General features: G+C 31.2%; 1 protein-coding gene across 2 annotated transcripts in view; it reads right to left on the reverse strand.

Moving 5' to 3' along the window:
- CNTNAP4 (contactin associated protein family member 4) overlaps window positions 1-15,400 on the reverse strand; it is a 641,498-nt gene extending 626,098 nt beyond the window's left edge. Inside the window, exon 1 of one of the 2 annotated variants that reach the window (XM_074281700.1) lies at window positions 14,827-15,400. In XM_074281700.1, the coding sequence (XP_074137801.1) occupies window positions 14,827-14,923 (97 nt within the window). In that variant the 5' untranslated portion in view covers window positions 14,924-15,400. The remainder of the gene's footprint in view (window positions 1-14,826) is intronic. The other variant, XM_074281701.1, reaches the window with a different exon arrangement.
- Window positions 15,401-19,754: the final 4,354 nt, after the last annotated feature.

Raw genomic sequence — 19,754 nt, forward strand, 5'->3', positions numbered from 1 at the left:
GAGGGGGGAGGGATCCTAAAAAAAAAAAAAAAAAGAGGGAGGGTTGCGCGTCACAAGGGGGGTCTGTAAATTAAATATCGGGGAGGGGGATCAGGGGGGTCAAGGGAAAAAAGCATAATCTGGGGATAATACGATGGCAGGAAATACAGAATTAGTAATTTTAACTGTAAATGTAAATGGGATGAACGATCCCATCAAACGGAGACGGATAGTAGATTGGATCAAAAAGCAGAACCCTACAATATGTTGCCTACAGGAAACACACTTAAAGCAGGGAGATACATACAGAGTAAAGGTAAAAGGTTGGAACAGAGCCTATTATGCTTCAGGTAAAGCCAAAAAAGCAGGGGTAGCTATCCTTATCTCAGATCAAGCAAAAGCAGAAGTAGATCTCGTTAAAAAAGATAAGGAAGGAAACTATATCCTGCTGAAAGGTAGCATAAATAATGAAGCCATATCAATACTAAACATATATGCACCAAGTGGTATAGCATCTAACTTTCTAAAGGAAAAGTTAAGAGAAATGCAAGAAGAAATAGACAGTAAAACTATAATAGTGGGAGATCTCAACCTTGCACTCTCAGATTTAGACAAATCAAACCACAAAACAAACAAGAAAGAAATTAAAAAAGTAAATAGAACATTAGAAAAACTAGGTATGATAGACCTTTGGAGAAAACTGAATGGCAATAGGAAGGAATATACTTTCTTCTCAGCAGTTCATGGATCCTATACAAAAATTGACCATATACTAGGACATAAAGATCTCAAAATTAAATGTAGGAAGGCAGAAATAATAAATGCCTTCTTCTCAGATCACAATGCAATAAAAGCTACATTCAGTAAAAAGTTAGGGGTAAATAGACCAAAAAGTAATTGGAAACTGAATAATCTCATCTTAAAGAATGACTGGGTGAAAGAGCAAATTATAGAAACAATTAACAATTTCACCCAAGATAATGATAATGATGAGACATCATATCAAAATCTTTGGGATGCAGCTAAAGCGGTAATAAGGGGAAATTTTATATCTTTAGAGGCTTATTTGAAGAAAATTGAGAAAGAGAAGATTAACGAATTGGGCTTACAACTTAAAAGGCTAGAAAAAGACCAAATTATAAACCCCCAACCAAAAATTAAACTCGAAATACAAAAATTAAAAGGAGAAATCAATAAAATTGAAAGTAAAAAAACTATTGAATTAATAAATAAAACCAAGAGTTGGTTTTATGAAAAAGCCAATAAAATAGATAAACCTTTGGTAAATTTGATCAAAAAAAAGAAAGAGGAAAATCAAATTGATAGTCTTACAAATGAAAAGGGGGATCTTTCCACCAATGAAGAGGAAATTAGAGAAATAATAAGGAGTTACTTTGCCCAACTTTATGCCAATAAATTTGATAACTTAAGTGAAATGGATGACTTCCTCCAAAAATATAGGCTCCCTAGATTAACAGAGGAGGAGATAAATTGCTTAAATAGTCCCATTTCAGAAAAAGAAATAGAACAAGCTATTAATCAACTCCCCAGGAAAAAATCCCCAGGGCCAGATGGATTCACATGTGAATTCTACCAAACATTTAAAGAACAATTAGCCCCAATGTTATATAAATTATTTGAAAAAATAGGGGATGAAGGAGTCCTACCAAATTCCTTTTATGACACAGACATGGTACTGATACCTAAACCTGGTAGATCGAAAACTGAGAAAGAAAACTATAGACCAATCTCCTTAATGAATATTGATGCTAAAATCTTAAATAAGATATTAGCAAAAAGACTTCAGAAAATCATCTCCAAGATAATACACTATGATCAAGTAGGATTTATTCCAGGAATGCAGGGCTGGTTTAATATTAGGAAAACTATTAATATAATTGACCATATTAATAATCAAATTAATAAGAACCATATGATCATCTCAATAGATGCAGAAAAAGCATTTGACAAAATCCAACATCCATTCCTACTAAAAACTCTTGAGAGTATAGGAATAAATGGATTATTCCTTAGAATAATCAGGAGTATATATTTAAGACCGTCAGTAAGCATAATATGCAATAGAAATAAACTGCAACCTTTCCCAGTAAGATCAGGAGTGAAACAAGGTTGCCCACTATCACCATTACTATTCAATATAGTACTAGAAACGCTAGCCTCGGCAATAAGAGCCGAGAAAGAGATTCAAGGAATTAGAGTAGGAAATGAGGAAATTAAACTATCACTTTTTGCAGATGACATGATGGTATACTTAGAGAACCCCAAAGACTCTGCTAAAAAGCTACTAGAAATAATTCAAAATTTCAGCAAAGTGGCAGGATACAAAATAAATCCACATAAATCCTCGGCATTTTTATATATCACTAACAAAATGCAACAGCAAGAGATACAAAGAGAAATTCCATTCCAAACAAATGTTGATAGTATAAAATATTTGGGAATTGATCTACCAAAGAAAAGTCAGGAATTATATGAGAAAAATTACAAAACACTTGCCACAAAAATAAAATCAGATTTAAATAATTGGAAAGACATTCAGTGCTCTTGGATAGGCCGAGCGAATATAATAAAGATGACAATACTCCCCAAACTAATCTATTTATTTAGTGCTATACCAATCAGACTCCCAAGAAACTATTTTAATGACCTAGAAAAAATAACAACAAAATTCATATGGAAGAATAAAAGGTCAAGAATTGCAAGGGAACTAATGAAAAAAAACTCAGAGGAAGGTGGTCTAAGTGTACCTGATCTAAAGCTATATTATATAGCAGCAGTCACCAAAACCATTTGGTATTGGCTAAGAAATAGACCGGTAGATCAGTGGAACAGATTAGATACAAAGGACAAAAAAGGGTACATCTATAGCAATCTAATCTTTGACAAACCCAAAGATTCCAACATTAGGGATAAAAATTCATTATTCGGAAAAAACTGTTGGGAAAACTGGAAATTAGTATGGCAGAAATTAGATATGGATCCACACTTAACACCATATACCAAGATAAGATCAAAATGGGTCCATGATTTAGGCATAAAGAGGGAGATAATAAATAGATTAGAGGAACAGAGGATAATCTACCTCTCAGACTTGTGGAGGAGGAAGGAATTTATGACCAGAGGAGAACTAGAGATCATTATTGATCACAAAATAGAAGATTTTGATTACATCAAACTAAAAAGTTTCTGTACAAATAATACTAATGCAAACAAGATTAGAAGGGAAGTAACAAATTGGGAAAATATTTTTAAAAACAAAGGTTCTGACAAAGGTCTCATTTCCAAAATATATAGAGAACTGACCATAATTTATAAGAAACCAAACCATTCTCCAATTGATAAATGGTCAAAGGATATGAACAGACAATTCTCAGAGGAAGAAATTGAAACTATATCCACTCACATGAAAGAGTGTTCCAAATCACTATTGATCAGAGAAATGCAAATTAAGACCACTCTGAGATACCACTACACACCTGTCAGATTGGCTAAGATGACAGGAACAAATAATGACAAATGTTGGAGGGGATGTGGGGAAATTGGGACACTAATACATTGCTGGTGGAGTTGTGAAAGAATCCAGCCATTCTGGAGAGCAATCTGGAATTATGCCCAAAAAGTTATCAAACTGTGCATACCCTTTGACCCAGCAGCGCTACTACTGGGATTATATCCCAAAGAAATACTAAAGAGCGGAAAGAGACATATATGTGCCAAAATGTTTGTGGCAGCTCTTTTTGTTGTAGCTAGAAACTGGAAGATGAATGGATGTCCATCAGTTGGAGAATGGTTGGGTAAATTATGGTATATGAAGGTTATGGAATATTATTGCTCTGTAAGAAATGACCAGCAGGAGGAATACAGAGAGGGTTGGAGAGACTTAAATCAACTGATGCTGAGTGAAATGAGCAGAACCAGAAGATCACTGTATACTTCAACAACGATACTGTATGAGGATGTATTCTGATGGAAGTGGAAATCTTCAACATAAAGAAGATCCAACTCACTTCCAGTTGATCAATGATGGACAGAGGTAGCTACACCCAGAGAAGAAACACTGGGAGGGGAATGTAAATTGTTAGCACTAATATCTGTCTGCCCAGGTTGCATGTACCTTCGGATTCTAATGTTTATTGTGCAACAAGAAAATGATATTCACACACATGTATTGTACTTAGACTATATTGTAACACATGCAAAGTGTATGGTATTGCCTGTCGTCGGGGGGAGGGAATAAGGGAGGGGGGGTAATTTGGAAAAATGAATACAAGGGATAATATTATAAAATATATATATATATAATAAAAAAAATTTAAAAAAAAAAAAAAAAAGAATCATAAGGGATGGCAAGTAGAGATATAAAAGAGAAACAATCTCAAGTACACACAATAATTGGGGTAATAGAAAAGTATAAGGCAACATAGTTATAAAAATTATATTCAATGAAACAAATAAATATTCATTGAGTGTTTTCCTAAGAAGTAGATATGCATTGTAAATATATATAAATCTATATACAATCTATATAAGGAATGGAAAGACTTTCAAATATTATATACACAAGATCTAGATTATACTATCATCTATAGCACTTGAAGGTTGGAAAATACTTTACAAATGTTATCTCATTTGATTCTCACAATGTTCTTGGGAATTAGATAATATTATTATCTACATTTTAAAGATGAGGAAAATTAACAAAATATATCATGGATAATAGATAGATGGATACCTCACAAATAGAATCAAAAATTGAAATTATAGTCTTCCAACTATTTCTGTAAAATTGCATAACAAATACCAAATGATATCCTATTAGACTGGATCCAATAGCACTTTAAGTAAATATACAGCATTTGGTTTTCAGTAGAATTAGTAAAAGAATATATACTAATATTTATAGTAAATTTGAATTTATAATAAAATTTATGGTAAATTGAATTAAGAGACTCATCACACAAACTACAAACACATGTGTGTGTGCTTGTGTGTGTGTGTGTGTGTGTGTGTGTGTGTATCCTAAGTTGCTCATTGTATCAATTGTCAAATCCAATGGATTACTAATACTAATAATGATGTTCTAACTTCCAATATTTGTTTCTACCCAACCTAAAATAATTTGATTTAGATGATAGATAATCTATAAGAATTATAAAACAACCAGATTCTATTTAATGTGGAATCTGTCCAAAAAAATGACCATTTCATGAGCAGAAATTTTACAAAGCCTCTATTCTGACAACTTTATTCTATTGATCACAAAGGAATAAAGGAAGTGTATTAGAAGACTTTTCCTTAACTAATTATGAGCTATGGTGGGGCATGAAGGAAACAAGCCAGGAGAAAGACTTACTCAATTTGTCCTGCACCAGAATTATTTAGGCTTATCTTAATGTAATAGGGATAGAAAAATATTGAAAGTTAACATGATAAATGTGTGAATCCTAATTCAAATAGATAATGTTTCCCATTAATAATTTTAACTATAAAACCTGGCCAGAATTCATTGTGCTCCATTAAAAATATCCAACAAATTGTGTTCACTTTTACAGGAATTTTTAAATAGATGACTTCATTTTCTAGTTGAGCCAATCAAAGTTCAGAAAAAAATTGAAACTCGCCATCTAATTAATAGCAGACTAATAATATGAAGTCATAACTTTTGATTCCCACTGCTATTTGCATCCTTAGTTGGGACAATCTGAAACCATGAAAATATGTTATATTTTGAAGTATTTTAAATATGTAATTTAATAATCAAGTATTAAAAATAAATTCACAGTTTCTAGTATGTATGCATATCTATCTAGATACATATATACATACATACATATATGTATATATATATATATTTATATATATATATATATATATATGTATATATATATATATATATATATATATATATATGCGTGTATGTGTGCGTGTAAGACCCTACCATTTAATTTAAGAAGAATAGATGGTCATTAAGTTGTTACATGCCAAAATAGTCTTTGACTAAAACACTACTCTCTCATTAGCTTCAAAATAAATTGTCCTCTATAACTAAGACAATTGCTGTTCTTGCTGTTCTCCCCTCACCCCAATTCAAATTTGTCTATAAAGCAAGACCTTTAATAGCATTAATTTTATCCTTTGTTTCCTGGTGAGGAGACTGACACACAAGTCATACAGAATCATTATTAAGTGTGGGGTGTTCTTGTGGTTTACAATCTGCTTTCCTGGAAAATGAGCTATCAAGAGATTGTGATAGAATGATGTTATCCTCCTAGTTTAGCAGAATCTACACAGGCTTACAACAGGCATCATGCCATCTTTCAGTTCTTCACTCTGCCAAAAAACACAGGCTGGGGATTATTCTCCTGACATCACTACCAAATAGCAAGTAAGCAACCATATGCTAGGTACTGGTTGCAACAGTGCAATATTTATGCACCCTAAGTTCAAAAAACATTATTCTCTTAATCTCAGTATAAAACAAGTCTTCATCTAGCTGTCCACTCCAGAAGCATGTTCTCCCTGTATGCTAAATTTATCTGTTAATACTTGATACTTAAGTGGCTAGAAACTGATAGTTAAGGAGACTTAACACCCATGCAATCTAGTATCTTCTTGTTTCATTATTTGAGAACCACCTAAGGAGACAGGTAATATGTTCCTTCAAGAATTTCTTAAATTTCAATTATGACCTGGTTGACTTTAACAAGATAAAGACAACATAGATTCTTGGTAAAAGTCCCTGATTAATGCTAAAATAACAACTAAATGTTTTTAGATTCATTCAAGTAGTTCAAGTGACTTACCTAAGGTCATTTAGTAAACTAGATTAGAACCTTACTTATGCTTCTTCAGCACCACACTGTAATAATTGCCTATAGAATAAATGACATATTCAAAATGTTTCTCCTTTGAATATTACTTCCTGATGTCAAGTAAAAAATATGCAAGTCATATTCACTGCAAAACTGTATAATGAATGTGATTTAGTAATACAGACAAATTTAAATATTTGACCTGATGTTCCTAATATTTTATCCCTTAAGATCCCATTTTAAAAAAAAGTCCTAATTTTACCCATTTTCTCTTCTTTATTATTTAAAAGATTACAGAACATACAGCTATCCTGTGAGTTAGAAATAAGCAATATCTTATTATAGAGCACTGCCAACTAATGAGATATACTTAATAAAAAAAGTAATTAGAACTACAAGCCAGTTGATATATTTTATAGTTTTTTTTTTTTTTCTTTTCCTCTGTGATTTAAAATCTTAGAGGTAGTTTTCATCACTGCTCTATTAAATAGGTATGGTATTTAAATAATAATTCTGTAGTTACTAATTTAAAACTACTTAAAATGTCAAAAGTTTCCAGGCTTCAATCACTTTCCAAATTATTGCACTGGAAGTACTCATTAACTGGAACATAAACAGAATCATTTTTACCTCCTGTTTTATGCCACTTTTCCCATTTTATTACTAGAGTAACAGTTTCTCATGAACCATGAAGGGAATTCATTGTGAAAAAACAAAAGGCATGCTCTATTTCTCTCCAGAATATTGATTTTACTACATATACCTATGACTATGCCAATGTGAAAAGATTGCTGAGTATTATGTAATGACGTGCTTACATCTATCAGAAGTTCAGTAAACATTGGAAAGACAGTGTTTCAGCTTTCTTGAGATTTATCAAGTATTGTGCATTTTAGAAATCGATCCCCTCTGGGGTAGTATACAAACTGTTTAATTCAATTTGGCAATTTAATTTATTTGTATTTGTAGAAGATAAAATGAATAAATCCAAAATATTGAAAATGAAACAACTTACCTTCTGACAGAGAGATAATGAACTTAAAATCCAGAAAGACATGGTATACTTTTAGACATGGCTAATATGAGAATTTATTTCATAAACTACATAAAGAGGTAAGAGATTTCATTCTTTAAAAAATGGTATAACAACAGAATTTTAAAAAATGGTACTTGAAAAATAAAAAATATAAAAATCACCATTTTAATAAATAAGTTAAAAGAGATGATAAAATAATCAGATAAGTGAAATAGAGTTATATAACTAACAGGTCAGTGAAAGCAGAATTAACAGCCAGACAAGAGAAAAGCTTATCTTTTAGGACCATAATATCTAGAGCGCTCCTGTTTGAAGCATTCAAAGGCTTTTACATGTATTAAATACATCTACTAATAGTCATAAGGCATCAATGAGGAAGAGTCTGAAAGTGTAATTTCTACAAGGCTAATAATAAATCTAAAGTTTCTCAGGTTAGAATAAGAATTATCATTATCTCACATACCTGCCTTTTCTCATCAAGTTACATAACTTCAAAATTTGTATATTTACATTTTCAATCCTCTTGATTTTAGAGGAAAAATAGATTCTAATTACTTGAAATGTATATTTCTTACTTGAAATGTATCCTCAATAGCAACTTTCTAGTTAACCACTATTTCTCAGAATCAATTGCAGCTTTCACTTTTAATATAAATAATGAAAATATATATAATCCTCATAAATTTCCTAAGATTTCTTAGTTGTTTTTGTTTGTCTAAGTGAAATTTGAAAGGGGGAAGGAGACTTGTTTTCCCTCTAAACTTCTTTTAATTACTTAATTTGGCAATTTTTAAAAAAAAATTGTGCAACTTCTTATTGTGTTTGTTTGTTTGTTTGTTTTCCTGATGGTAGAACTGATGATGAATAGTTTACTGGATTGAAGTTCTATGGTTGGTAGTATGCATTTCTAAAAGTGCAATTTGAGTAATCAGACAAGACCATGCTATGCAAAGGTGTCCTTGCCCCAAGCTATTTCAATATCTGAATAAGTTAGATTAATTTATCAAGGACTCCTCATTACCTATATTGGTTGTCATATTTAACTCTTCTTGAAATAATCTGAGGATTCTAGAGAAAACAAATTGAAGACAAAAGAAGATCTGAATTATACACAGATTTATTAGCTAAGTAATGATAAAATGAAAGTGACATTATCCAGTACTTTGCTAATTAAAAGCTCAAGATATGGTCATTTATATATTCTCTCAGAAAAATCTTCAAGCAAAGTGAAATACTGGAAATTAATATTAACAAAATGACATAGCTATTTTTACTCCTTATGTGTGTATTCATATTAAAATTTTTAGAAGGGAAAACAAAGAAAAGTGAAAGGAATATCATGTAATGATTATATGGATTAACCCTTAGATAACCTTAAACTTTTTGCCACTTCCTTAATCATCCATTACATTATTTAATATCAATTTGGAAAATTATTTTAAAGAAGAAAAGTTCTAAGTTAGAAAAATGGAATACATTAAAAAAAACTATCATTTGATGACAGACTAATTTTCAAAAACTGAGATGAATATCATATAGTTAATGATTGTACAAAGAACATAATCAGTGTGCCTTACTGTATCAGCATGTTAAATATTGATCTTTGTAGGTTAAACTTCATTGCAATGTATTCAGTGGACCAATTTTGAGTATTTTGCCTTGTTAGAATTTTGTCATATTTTCTCTCACCTAAAACAAGTGAACAGTTGTGTAGGTCTCAGAGCTGTATTTTAGCACACTTTTTTTCTAATGAAATTTGATCATAGTCATTAAGAAAATCCATAATGTACACATATTCACAAACTGAGACCTTCCCCAGATAATAATCCATTATTAAAATACTTTCTATAGTGAAATTATATTTCTACACATCTTAAAAAATTATTTAACTCTTCTGAAGTTTGTTGTAACTATTATTTCTATGTAAAACAATATAATAAAAGTAGCAATGTGGGCAAAATGAAATTATGGGAACTCAGAAATATAATGTTATATATTCAATTTTATACATAGTTTTTAGATTCTTAAAACAACTGTATATCTATGACCCATTTATTCAACAACAAGAAAGACTAATACCAAGTAGATCATTCATTAATCATCAATTTTTAAGTTTCTAGGATACCATTTTCAACCTAATGAGTATTTATTGAAAAGCCTTAAATGATAAGATTTAAATTATATCTCTGATCTTAAATTAGATATTCAAGTTCTCATCTTTTCCTGATTTCCAAGTTCATTTTAATAAAAATATCTGGTTCTCAATACAACTCTGCATATATATATAGATAGATAGATATAGATATAGATAGATAGATAGATAGATAGATAGATAGATATAGATATATGTTTATGGATGAATGAATATATGTATATACATTTGAATATGTATATATTGATATAGGAACTCCAACTGAGGAAATATTCTCTGCTAATGAAAATTATTATCTTTTTTTGCTGAAACTTAGAATTTTACTTATGTTGGCTACTAATAGCTTAAGTGACTTGCTGTGGGTACTATAGTATGTATATAAAAGAAGACTTGAACAAAAGTATTCCAGATATTATTTGTCTTTCTATTTACTATGCCACATTGACTTTCTTTAAATCTAAGAGAAAACTAAATCATTCTCATGACAGGGTGAACTGCTAATAGAACATACTGAGATCAAACTAACCAATAGTAGTTATAAATATTAATAAATGGTTTTTCAATTAATCAGTTTTTTTTCCATTGAACTATTTTTTCTTCTAATATCTACAGTGAATTATTTCTCTATTTTGGGGGCAAGGCAGAAACTGACAATCTTAATTTTTACAAAGGACTTAGAGAATTATAAATAGCTTTAAAATAGATGCTAGAAATTAAAATCTTTCTTTAAATTCTATCAGATATTTGTTGTTGGCAAAGATGGACATGGATCAGAAAGAGTGTCATCTCTTTAATACATAGAATAGCTAAAGAAGTCTCTACTACAACTTCTAGAATTCTGACATTAGATTCCAATTCTAGCCAAAAGAACTTTCCCATGTAATACATATTGATAGTCCTGACTAAGAATAATAATAATTTAAAAAAATGTTTCAAAGAGAAGACCAGTTGCTTAATTCATTGCTTTTACAATATCAGTTACTATGATGTACTGAAAACAATCTATTCACTATGTTTCATCTTGAAAATGATAAAATACACAAACAATTCAGAAAAATAAGGAAGACATATGGATGTGGTGTTTTCCAAATAGAAAATGCACTATTTCAATTAGCAACTTTCCACTTTCCAAATCCTTCAAACTTAAATTGTTCAGATTAATCAGGATCGTTTCTATTCAAAATAAAACAGGCATAATTACAAAAGTAATTAATGAAACTTTTGCCCCTGCCCCCTGAGATAATTTCTTATGACCTAGTTTCGCATAGGCAGCTATAGGCTACTTTGGAGAATGACTGATTTATTATGGAGGAACAGCTGTAAATACAGTGAGGAAAAAAAAAAAAAGTTTGTTCACAAAGAGAAAAACATTATATTTTTTAATAACTCGAAGTATTTTCAGAGGAAAGTTATTTATACTGCATACATAGGTATTTGCATATAAATCCATATTTGCTTACTATCTTTTTACATTTTGATATAAATTAGATACATTACAAACTTGCACATAATGTCACACCTGGCCATTTTGTATGTATGCCTGAGCAATAGATACTTTTGTATTCATACAATTATGTATGTAGTATGTATGTAGTAAGATACAGGTACACATGGGTATGTATGTATATTTGGAAGAGTGGATGAATAGGTGGAAATGCATTCATAGATTCCCATCTAGCCTACACTATAAACTCACTAATACATTTTTGTATAAAAATACACATACATCAGAGCATGTACATATGAATATATAGATATAGATATACAGATCTACCAATTTATTTTTTCATGGCTTTCAAATAGAGTAGGAATATTATTCATTTCAACAAACTTTTTTTATATGCTATTGAATATCAATATGTATAGATAGCTCTCTTTATGATTGATTTTTAAGTATTATCTGGAAGAATTACTCAACTCTTAAATAATCCCCTTCTCCAAGGCAACATTTTGCATGATTTTAAAATGTGTATGATTTTTGTTACCTATTCTTTTGAAAAATTCTATTCTTGCTAGTAAGATATTATTATTATTATTATTATTATTATCATTATTATTATTATAATAGAAATTCACAAGTAAGAATTTTTTTAATTGCACACTAATCTTTTTTTTTGTCAAAAACCCTTTCAAACTGAATTTTCAGATGTTAACATGATTTAACTTTTACATTGATCCAAATAAATAACTCTCAAAATATTCGACAAAAAATATTCCAGATGAACTGATTTACAGTGTCTCAAGAGATATGATTATCCCAATCATTATTACAAATAAAGGAAAAATGAAATTAATAATTACTATATTCACTTTCTTACCTACAATAATATATTTGTAAATATGAAATAGTTTAAACTTTGATAATCAAAATACTTTTATAAGTTTCAATGGTTAGAGTTGTTATCACATTCTTAAAGGTATTAAAACCAAAATAAAAGAATTCCTGAGAAATTTTTCCTTAAAAAAAAAAAAAAATCTCTCTCCTCTCTCTCTCTCTCTGTGTCTCTCTCTTTCTCCCTGTCTCTGTTTCTGACTTTTCCTCTGGCCTCTGTTTCTTTTACTCTGTCTCTATCTTTGTCTCTGTCTGTCTCTTTCTCTCTCTGTCTCTATCTCTGTCTCTGTCTCTGTCTTTCTGTCTTATGCCAAAGAGACACCTATCCTAAGAAACTTTTTGGCCATGTTACTCTTTAGTGAGACATCCTGTCCTCTACATATGGAAATTTAAAATAAGCAATCTCCCTTTATAATAAGCATTCTTATGGGAGGGAAGAGGGAAGGAAATAGGTAATGAGGAAGACAGAGAAAGACATACATACACACACATATACACACACACACAGAAAGAGAGAGAGAGAGAGAGAGAGAGAGAGAGAGAGAGAGAGAAGAGAGAGAGAGAGAAGAGAGAGAGAGATAGAGAGAGAGAGAGGAAGAGAGAGAGAGAGAGAGAAAGAGAGGAGATAGAAAATTTACTTTTATTATTTTCTGTTTCTTGTACTCTTTTATAGTTTTTAATTAAAAAAAAAAAAGAAAGGTAATCATTTGTCAATACAGCCTAATCACACATCTATAAGGCAAGGCAGGATAGTACTTCAAAGCATTTCTGTTTCTTTAAAAGGAAGAACTATTTTTGAAGTCATGTTTCTTAAATTGTAAGAGTGACCTCTAGTGCCTTACTTCTATGTTATACTTCGGCAGTTCTATGCTGCAATGCTTTGCTTTTTTATTTATTTATTTTTAAATAATGATTTATATAGTTTTTGAATATAATATGCAACGATAACCAAAGTACAATTGTCTTAGTAATGTGTAAATAATTGAAGTTTGTCAGAATCTGGAGTACTTCCAGAATTAATTAGAGTCTTAGAAAATATCATGGCAGTTGCCTACAAGAGTTAAGTGTTCATTTTTTGTCCTGATATACACTAGAGCATTAAACGAGCTACCATTACTGAATGACAACACAAGATCATCGTGGTAATTTCATATAAGTAATAGAGTTGTGCTCAGAGTTTCATTTATGCTTCTTCCCCAGCATACTTCTTAAGTACTTTAAGATGTTGAGTTACTACAAACTTCCTAGTTAACTGTTTAGTTGTTTCCCCCAAACTGTCCCCCAGCTGTACTGCAGTCATGTAATTCCTGAGTGTTCCTACTAGCACTTTCTTGAAAGAGCCAATCACTCACACATTTTGAAGATGATGAGAGAGGAGGATGGGAGTCAAGATTTCAAAAAAGAAAAAAAAAATATATATATATATATATAAAATCATTTTGAGCTTTGAGCAAATTGATAATGAAAATCCTATCTTTGACACTATGTAAATTTCATTAAAGGAAGGAGATAGTCTGCTTACTTTGGACTACTAACCATTTAAAAAACAACAACAATGCAAATTAACTTTTTATAAATTTTTATAAAATATTAACTCATTGGGTTCTGCCAATTTTTTTCTGAAAAGTGTCTTTCTATTAGATTCATAATGCTGTTATTTAAAGAGTGGGAATTTATTATGTGTTTATAGAATCCACATACATGCACACACAGATCACTCATAAATAAGACTCTTAATGCCATTATAAAAGTATATCTAAAATACAATTTTCATCAAATCTAGATCATCAGCTACATTTCTGTTTCTTATGTTTAAAAAAAAAAAAAAACTTTCTACTACTAGAAATGAGACATCCCCCTCCCCTTTCAGGTATACCTGTGTAGCCAACAGAGCTCAATATCTAATGTTTGGGTGTTCCTACATGTGTTCTTCTTCTGAACTATACAATAAATCAGTTATTAGAGTACCACTGTAATTCTAAAGATGCAGACAGATACTAGTCTACAAAATTATAACCTGCTAACATTCTAGCTAATGCAGTGTACTATAAAGTGTGCCAGTTCTTTTCTGTTGGACATAATTCCTACAAAATGCAGTAGTTTTCAAAAGGAATAAATGAAGACATTTGCATACTAGTCCTTGGCTAAGATGCTAATTTCAGATTTTACAAGAATTTAAGGTTTTTCAATGGATATTTAAAGAAGACAGAGTAAATATCATGCCTACAGACAAAAAGTAAAAAAAAAAATACTGGGTACATTTTAGAAAAGAGAACTAGTGGGGGTGGGGGTGGGGGTGGCAGTTGTAAACAGAGATTTTTTTTTTCCCCTAGGGTTACCACTTAAACAGAAGATTCCAAAGAATGATTTGTTTTTTCAGAAAAAATTTTGAAATACTATTCAAGATAGTAATAAATGTAATAATTAAGAAAAATAGTAAACCCCAAAGTTTTTCAGATAGCCTGAAGTTTTAAAAATCATTTGTTTTACTTACGTGTATTTTCTGATACTACTGGGCTCCAATTTTGAATAGATAACAGAAACAGGAGCTTGAGGAAGGCTTCAGTGACAGAATCCATGTTCATATTCATTGAGGCACCCAAAGAATCAGATTATTAGGAAGCAGCTGCTCTCTTCAGTCCTATTTTTGTTCCTCTTCTCTCTGCCTCCGTCGTCCTCGTCTCTCTCCCTCACTCTCCCTCTCCCTTTTTTTCCTCTCTCTCACTAAAGGCTTCTTAGAGCCCAGACTCCTCAGTCAAATGCACCCTGCATCTTCTCAAACATGAATACACACCTCCAAACCTGCTCCCCATCCCCTACCCCTCCCTAACAGCAGCAATCCCTGAAGAGCAGCAGCAAAAAATCTCTCTTCCAATTTCTCAGAATCACTCAGGGCTAAACTGCTAGACTACTCTGTACAGCTTGGTTACTGAAGCTTCATGTTCATAATGTGTCCTGGACACCCCTTGTGGTGACAGGTAGGAAATGTGAGTCTATGATGAAAGCCAGACAATGAGATACAGCAGCCTGCACATTGGCATCGATATAGGCTCTCGCTGCTGTTTTTGCTCCCTCTGTGCTCCATTCATCATAATGAACACTTTGGGGGTGGGGAGAGAAAAGGATTGGGGAGGAGAAATAAAATATTCCTGATTCAGTAGCCCATCTTCATCTTTCCTCCTTTTAATTGACAGAGTATTTCAAAGTACTTAGCTTGGAGAAATCATACATTATAACCTAGAGATATTTAATGTTAATTCTGGTGGCATACAGGTACAATTGCCCTGTGTATCAGTTTAAATGATTCCTTTAGGAATGGGATAATCTAAGCAGTCTCAAGGGGAAAAAAGTCTTCAAGAAGCTTTTTTTTTTTTTTTTTTAATTTGTTTTCTTTATATGAGGTGTCAGCATTTTTATTTTATAAATTCCTGTTAGGGGAATAGAGTCATTCTTGGAAGAGATTTAAAAGCATGAAGTATTGACCTGGCTGGTACTTTTGTTATTTTGTTTCAGGATGGGGAGAGTCTACTCAATTAAATTGAGTAGTTTTAATTTGATCCAAAGTTCTAAACATCTGGTTACTCTGTAAATGTGAAACTCTTTACTCATATTTTTAATAAAAATTGTAGAAAGGCAAAAAAGATAAAAGAATAGGGAAATAAGAAGGGAAAACAAATACAATCTATAATAGAATGTAAAAAAAAAATCCCAAACATGAAAGCTTCTGAATCCTTGACTATTTTGCTTTTCTTTGCCTGGCAATGTGCATCTTTCAATAAAGACTTGTTGAACTGAATGACATAAAGATATTTCTTTAAAGGTTTTATGGGTGGAGAAACAAATTAAGAGTCAAAAGATCAAATAATTTGCTAATATTGTTAATAAATTGATTCTTCATTTATGTGTAACCACAAGCTGAAGATGTTTGACAAGAGACCATCCACCATAAAATAAGAAATATAAAACAACTTCCTGCCTACACAACAAGGATATTAAATGAATAGAATGGTACTATAGGGAAGAAATGGAAGGTTTTTTTTTTTGTTTGTTTGTTTTTTTTGCTACTTTCTCTCACAAAGAAAATATATAGTGGACTTTAGTGCACATATAGTTTGATCAGTATGATTATTTCCTCAACTAATGTTCCTTGCAAATGCTCTGTGTTTTTATTCTGGGCTAGTTATTCTGCCCATTTATTCTCTCACTAGAGAACCAATGCAGGTCCTTTTAACATTTCAGCAGTAATAATATTCCATATGGAATGTTTTCATTCAGGCCATTCCCCTCCATCTCTTCAGGCCCATGGCTCCCATCACTACTCGACTCAAATCCCATCTGCTTCAAGAAACTCTTGTTTCCAAATCTTCAGTATCCCATAGATCATAGCATGTTAGAGCCTTCTAACCTTTTTACATCATTCAATAGCATATTACATTTCTCTTTAACCCTTTGATGTTATTTCAGATACTATTAGGCACCCTTGAATGACTATAGATTGGAAACATGTCAGTCCTTAAAATGAACCTCTTCAAAAAACAGAGTGCAGTTTCAGTAAGGGAAATCAAAGGAAGTAAGCATGTGAGTGATTTCAAAATATCAATTATATACTTAATGGTGCAATGGTAGTGAAAGATCTAAAAAATATCCCCTTCATTTGTACAACTGAACCTGGGAAATAGATGATGGTCTTCATAAGCACCCTGAGATACACATTTAAATATTAAAATAGACTTCAAATGTGTATTGAATTAAATTTAAAAGAATATATATGCTACATAATGAAAAGAAAATTGAATAAAGTAATGTAACTTTTTACTCTTTCTAGTAAATGAAACTTATTTCCCTCATGCTGTTTTGATTAGTGTACTACATGAAATCAAAAGAAAATTCTAAATGGACCTTTATATACATCAAGAAAAATACCCAAATATTTTATGGAAGACTTGGGCATTCATATTTGATCAAGAAAAATAGTGTTGACAACTTTAATGGTCTTTGTAGTAGCTTTTTGCAGTCAGAAATAAGAGAAAATTCTGGAGATTTTGAATTCTTGCTTTTCATTCTAAACTTATGCATGATTAAAGCACATGAGTGCAAATAAGATTATGAAAACCAGTGAAATTTCTAGGCATTAAATTATACTGGTCAACTTCTATTTCAGAGTTGAAGAGAGATCGCAAATAAATTTATATTCAATAGTGGTAATTTTACATAACTCAATCACCAAGCATTTATTAAGCATTTAATGTGCTGAGATTTAAGGATACAATGCCAAATGTTAAAACGGTCCCTGATATCAATGGACTGATATTGTAGACAGTAGATATTCATATATTTACATAGATATATACAAAATTTTATTAAAAATTACTTTGGGCAGGGAAGATTTTAAAATTTAGGATGATCAGGGAAGGTTTCATGGAGAAATAGGTCTTCAACTATATCTTGAAGCAAGCTAGGAATATGAAACAAAGGTGAATAGCATTCATTCTAGTAGTGGGGAACATCTGGCACAAAGACAAGGATCAGAAGATGAGAGTAATGTGTTTAAGGAATGACATAAGGTAAATCTTGATAAACCACAGTATGTGTGAATAGGAATAATATACAATAGGAATACAATACTTGAAAAGTAAGTTGGAGCCAGAATAGGACTTTAAGTATCACATAGAGGAAGATAATAATAGCTAATAATAATAACAGTTAGCTAATAACATGGCTAATAATAATAGCTAACATTTATATTATACATCTTATGAGCTAGTCTGCACTTGAACTCAAGTCTTTCTCATTCCAGTTCTATCCATAGTAAGAGATAGCTACTGAATATATTTTGAGTAGGTAGGTAATATAGTCAGACTTGTTCTTTTGGGGGAAAATGGTAGCTGTATAAAGAGTGAATAGGGGTGCTGTTTGAGCAAGGAATACTTTTGGAGATTGTATCACTAGAACAGGATGCAGATGAATTAACATTGTTATATGAGAAAGCAAAAAGAATGATTGCAAAAGAGAGACAGGAGGGAGAGGTACACAGAGAGATATTGAATAGATAAAATATTATTTTGAAATTTAGTTTATGTATACAAAGAATGACATAAGGAGTAGAGGATGACCCAGAGGTTACAAACCTCATAACTAGATGGAATAGTTGTTACATCAACAAAAATGAATAAATTCACAGATTATCTGAGTTTGAAGGGAACCATAGAGTTCCATTTTTGAACATATTGATTTTAACTTGTTTCTGGGCTAATCAGTATACAATGCCCAGAAGGCATTTGGTGAAGTAGGGTGAGAAATATTGGCTTAGAAATCATCAGCATTGGGATAGTAAACCTCTGTGAGCAAAGTCATTGAGAGAGATTATGAAGATAGAGAACTAGTCCCGATATAGATCCTTGGGGGCATATCTACATTTAGACATAATTTTCCCTTTCCTTCCTTTCCCTTCTTTTCCCTTCCCTTTCCTTCCCTTCCCTTCCATGTAGTTTTTGCATTGTTCACTTTGGGAACTTTATCTAAAGTTAAATTTAAACTGCAAATCTTTGATCATAGAATTGTATTGTTTAAAAAAAAAATAATTCTCAGTTAAACTCATGTTTTTGCAGAAGAGGAAACTGGTGACCAGAGAGTTTTAGCTGTTTGGCTAAAGTCACACAGCTAGTTATTACAATGTGAGACTAAAAACATCCATTATAGTTTCTCATCAATCATCTACCAGGAATTTAGCATAGTAGACATTCATATCATAGGAAATTACCTCACCTCTAAAATTTCAAACTATGAAATTTTCATCTCCAAGAACATCTCTCATTCATTCACATATATAATTTTTCCCTTTCTCTAATGAATTTAATCTTTATTCTCATCCTCCAATTCCTTTATTCTTCTGTTTGTTGAACTATAATCTCTTATACATACATATATACAAACACACACACATACACACAAAGTACATGCACATAGCTTTCTCCTTTCTCATATTTCCTTACTTTATCCTTATCATGTATATAATGTATTCTACCAGCAATTTGAATAAAATTGTCTGAGGAAGATGGATATATACATAAGTGTGTTATTTGTGTTTTGTTTGTATATACATATAGAGATGATAAAAAATAAGGATATCAGTTTTTCACAACAAAAATGAAAATATATAGAAGAAAAAATAGGTAAAAAATTATTTATTGCTGGTTTTTTTGGTGAAATATGGGTGTCAATAGAGTTGGCCTAAATATATTACTTTTATCTTCTGAGAGTTTGAAACTTGTCTCAAAAATTAAGTTATACAATGCAGTACCAGTATAATTTCCCAATTTTCAATCTCAAATAGGTCTTTACTGTTGTTTAGTAATCTCTTTTATTTACGTTTATTAAATTTTTACAACTAAGTCAAATCCCTCTTCCCTGATTCTTAGATGA

This window comes from Sminthopsis crassicaudata, chromosome 1, assembly GCF_048593235.1.
Source record: "Sminthopsis crassicaudata isolate SCR6 chromosome 1, ASM4859323v1, whole genome shotgun sequence".
In the NCBI taxonomy this organism is placed as follows: Eukaryota; Metazoa; Chordata; class Mammalia; order Dasyuromorphia; family Dasyuridae; genus Sminthopsis; species Sminthopsis crassicaudata.